General features: G+C 57.2%; 1 protein-coding gene across 1 annotated transcript; it reads left to right on the top strand.

Annotated features, from left to right (window-relative positions):
- Positions 1–258: 258 nt before the first annotated feature.
- UCRPA7_1344 (putative developmental regulatory protein) lies at positions 259–660 on the top strand (the record flags this gene model as incomplete). The annotated part of the gene is made up of 1 exon (XM_007913923.1): positions 259–660. One exon carries the CDS (start codon positions 259–261, stop codon positions 658–660), a length of 402 nt encoding a protein of 133 aa, XP_007912114.1.
- Between the last annotated feature and the right edge of the window lie 694 nt (positions 661–1354).

The following is a 1354-nucleotide window of genomic DNA, read 5'->3' as shown; positions in this document are numbered from 1 at the left end:
CCACAGCCGCGCACACCCAACGCGGCGCCATTGCTGGCAAGAGACGTCACAGTGCCTCCGCCGCCACCGCCGGCCGACCATGCGCCACCCATGCCCAGTCCCACCCGCGGGTACCACACGGAGCACCGCCGTCCCAAACCACGGGCGCCAAGCACCGGCGCTCGGCACGGCCTTGCTCTGACGAGTCCGCGGAAGCGGCACACTTCACAGTCCTCCTCCTCTTCAACGTCGCCAACACCAGGCGCGGGTGCAGGACGCATGAAGCGCTCCTCGTCGCTGCAGCCCGTGGCACCCTCGTTCGGACAGCCATCCGCGACCGGCGCAGCGGTACGCAAGCGCAAGTCGGCGGCGTCCATGACACGAGGGCGCAACTACACGCCGCACGCCGGCGGAGGCGGGTTCGCAGAGCCGCGGACGCCCAACCCGCAGGGCAGCGGCAGCGGCAGCGGCGGGCTGGACATTGGGTTCGTCAACTTCACGCCCAGCGATCACAACATCCTGATGACGGGAGTGGCGCCGTCCGGGTCGAGCAAGACCAAGGCGCGGCGCGAAAAGGAGGCCGCGGAGAAGCAGCGCAAGATGTCCGAGGCGTTCCTGAAGGCGGTCAAGGCGTCTGGGGCGGACATTGCGAAGCTGCAGGAGGAGGGGATCGTAATGTGATGAGCATAGAGTGAGTGCATCATGGGTGTGGAGTCTGGGGGGCTGATGGAGTTATGGAGAAATGTGTGCTGTGTCATTTGACCACTGTGGTGATCTTTGTGATTGTTTTGGTCTTTGTGTTTTGTGGGATTCTAGATCTGTGCATCTCCTTGAGCAACCTGTTTTCATTTTCTTTCTAAGTTGTGAGACTCCTTGTGGAGACTTGTCTATTTGTGTGGTTTCTGGGTTCATGGGAATGAAAAGGGATGACTTACATGGCATCATGGGATAATTGAGACTCTGTATATGTAAGGTATGAACGATGATAAAGAAATGACATTAAATCGGTTCATTGACTAAGCAACTTTCCTGACGGCTCAAATTGACATATTCAGCTGTTTCTCCCTTACTTGAAGTATGATGAGTGTGATATGTCCACATCTTGGTACCGCAAGAGGCGCCCCGCCGTAGAGCGGCATGAGTGGGCTGCATACGGCCCGCTCTGTGGAGACCGCATGGGCTACGAAGAATTTATTATAGATCTGAGGTCCTTGAAAACATTACTTGGCAAACACCTCGAAAACTCTACCACAGTAGATGGTCGCTCGGCAGATACAAAGCATGTCAACGATCTAACAGCAAAGTGAATTATGGCTTCAGGCATTCGGTCAGTCTCCGGGCGGGCCCTTGAGAGCGTGAGCAGCCGCTCCATGTT

This window comes from Phaeoacremonium minimum (assembly GCF_000392275.1).
Source record: "Phaeoacremonium minimum UCRPA7 unplaced genomic scaffold PA7_03_scaffold_83, whole genome shotgun sequence".
Lineage (NCBI taxonomy): Eukaryota > Fungi > Ascomycota > Sordariomycetes > Togniniales > Togniniaceae > Phaeoacremonium > Phaeoacremonium minimum.
This window is presented reverse-complemented; position numbering and strand designations above follow the sequence as displayed.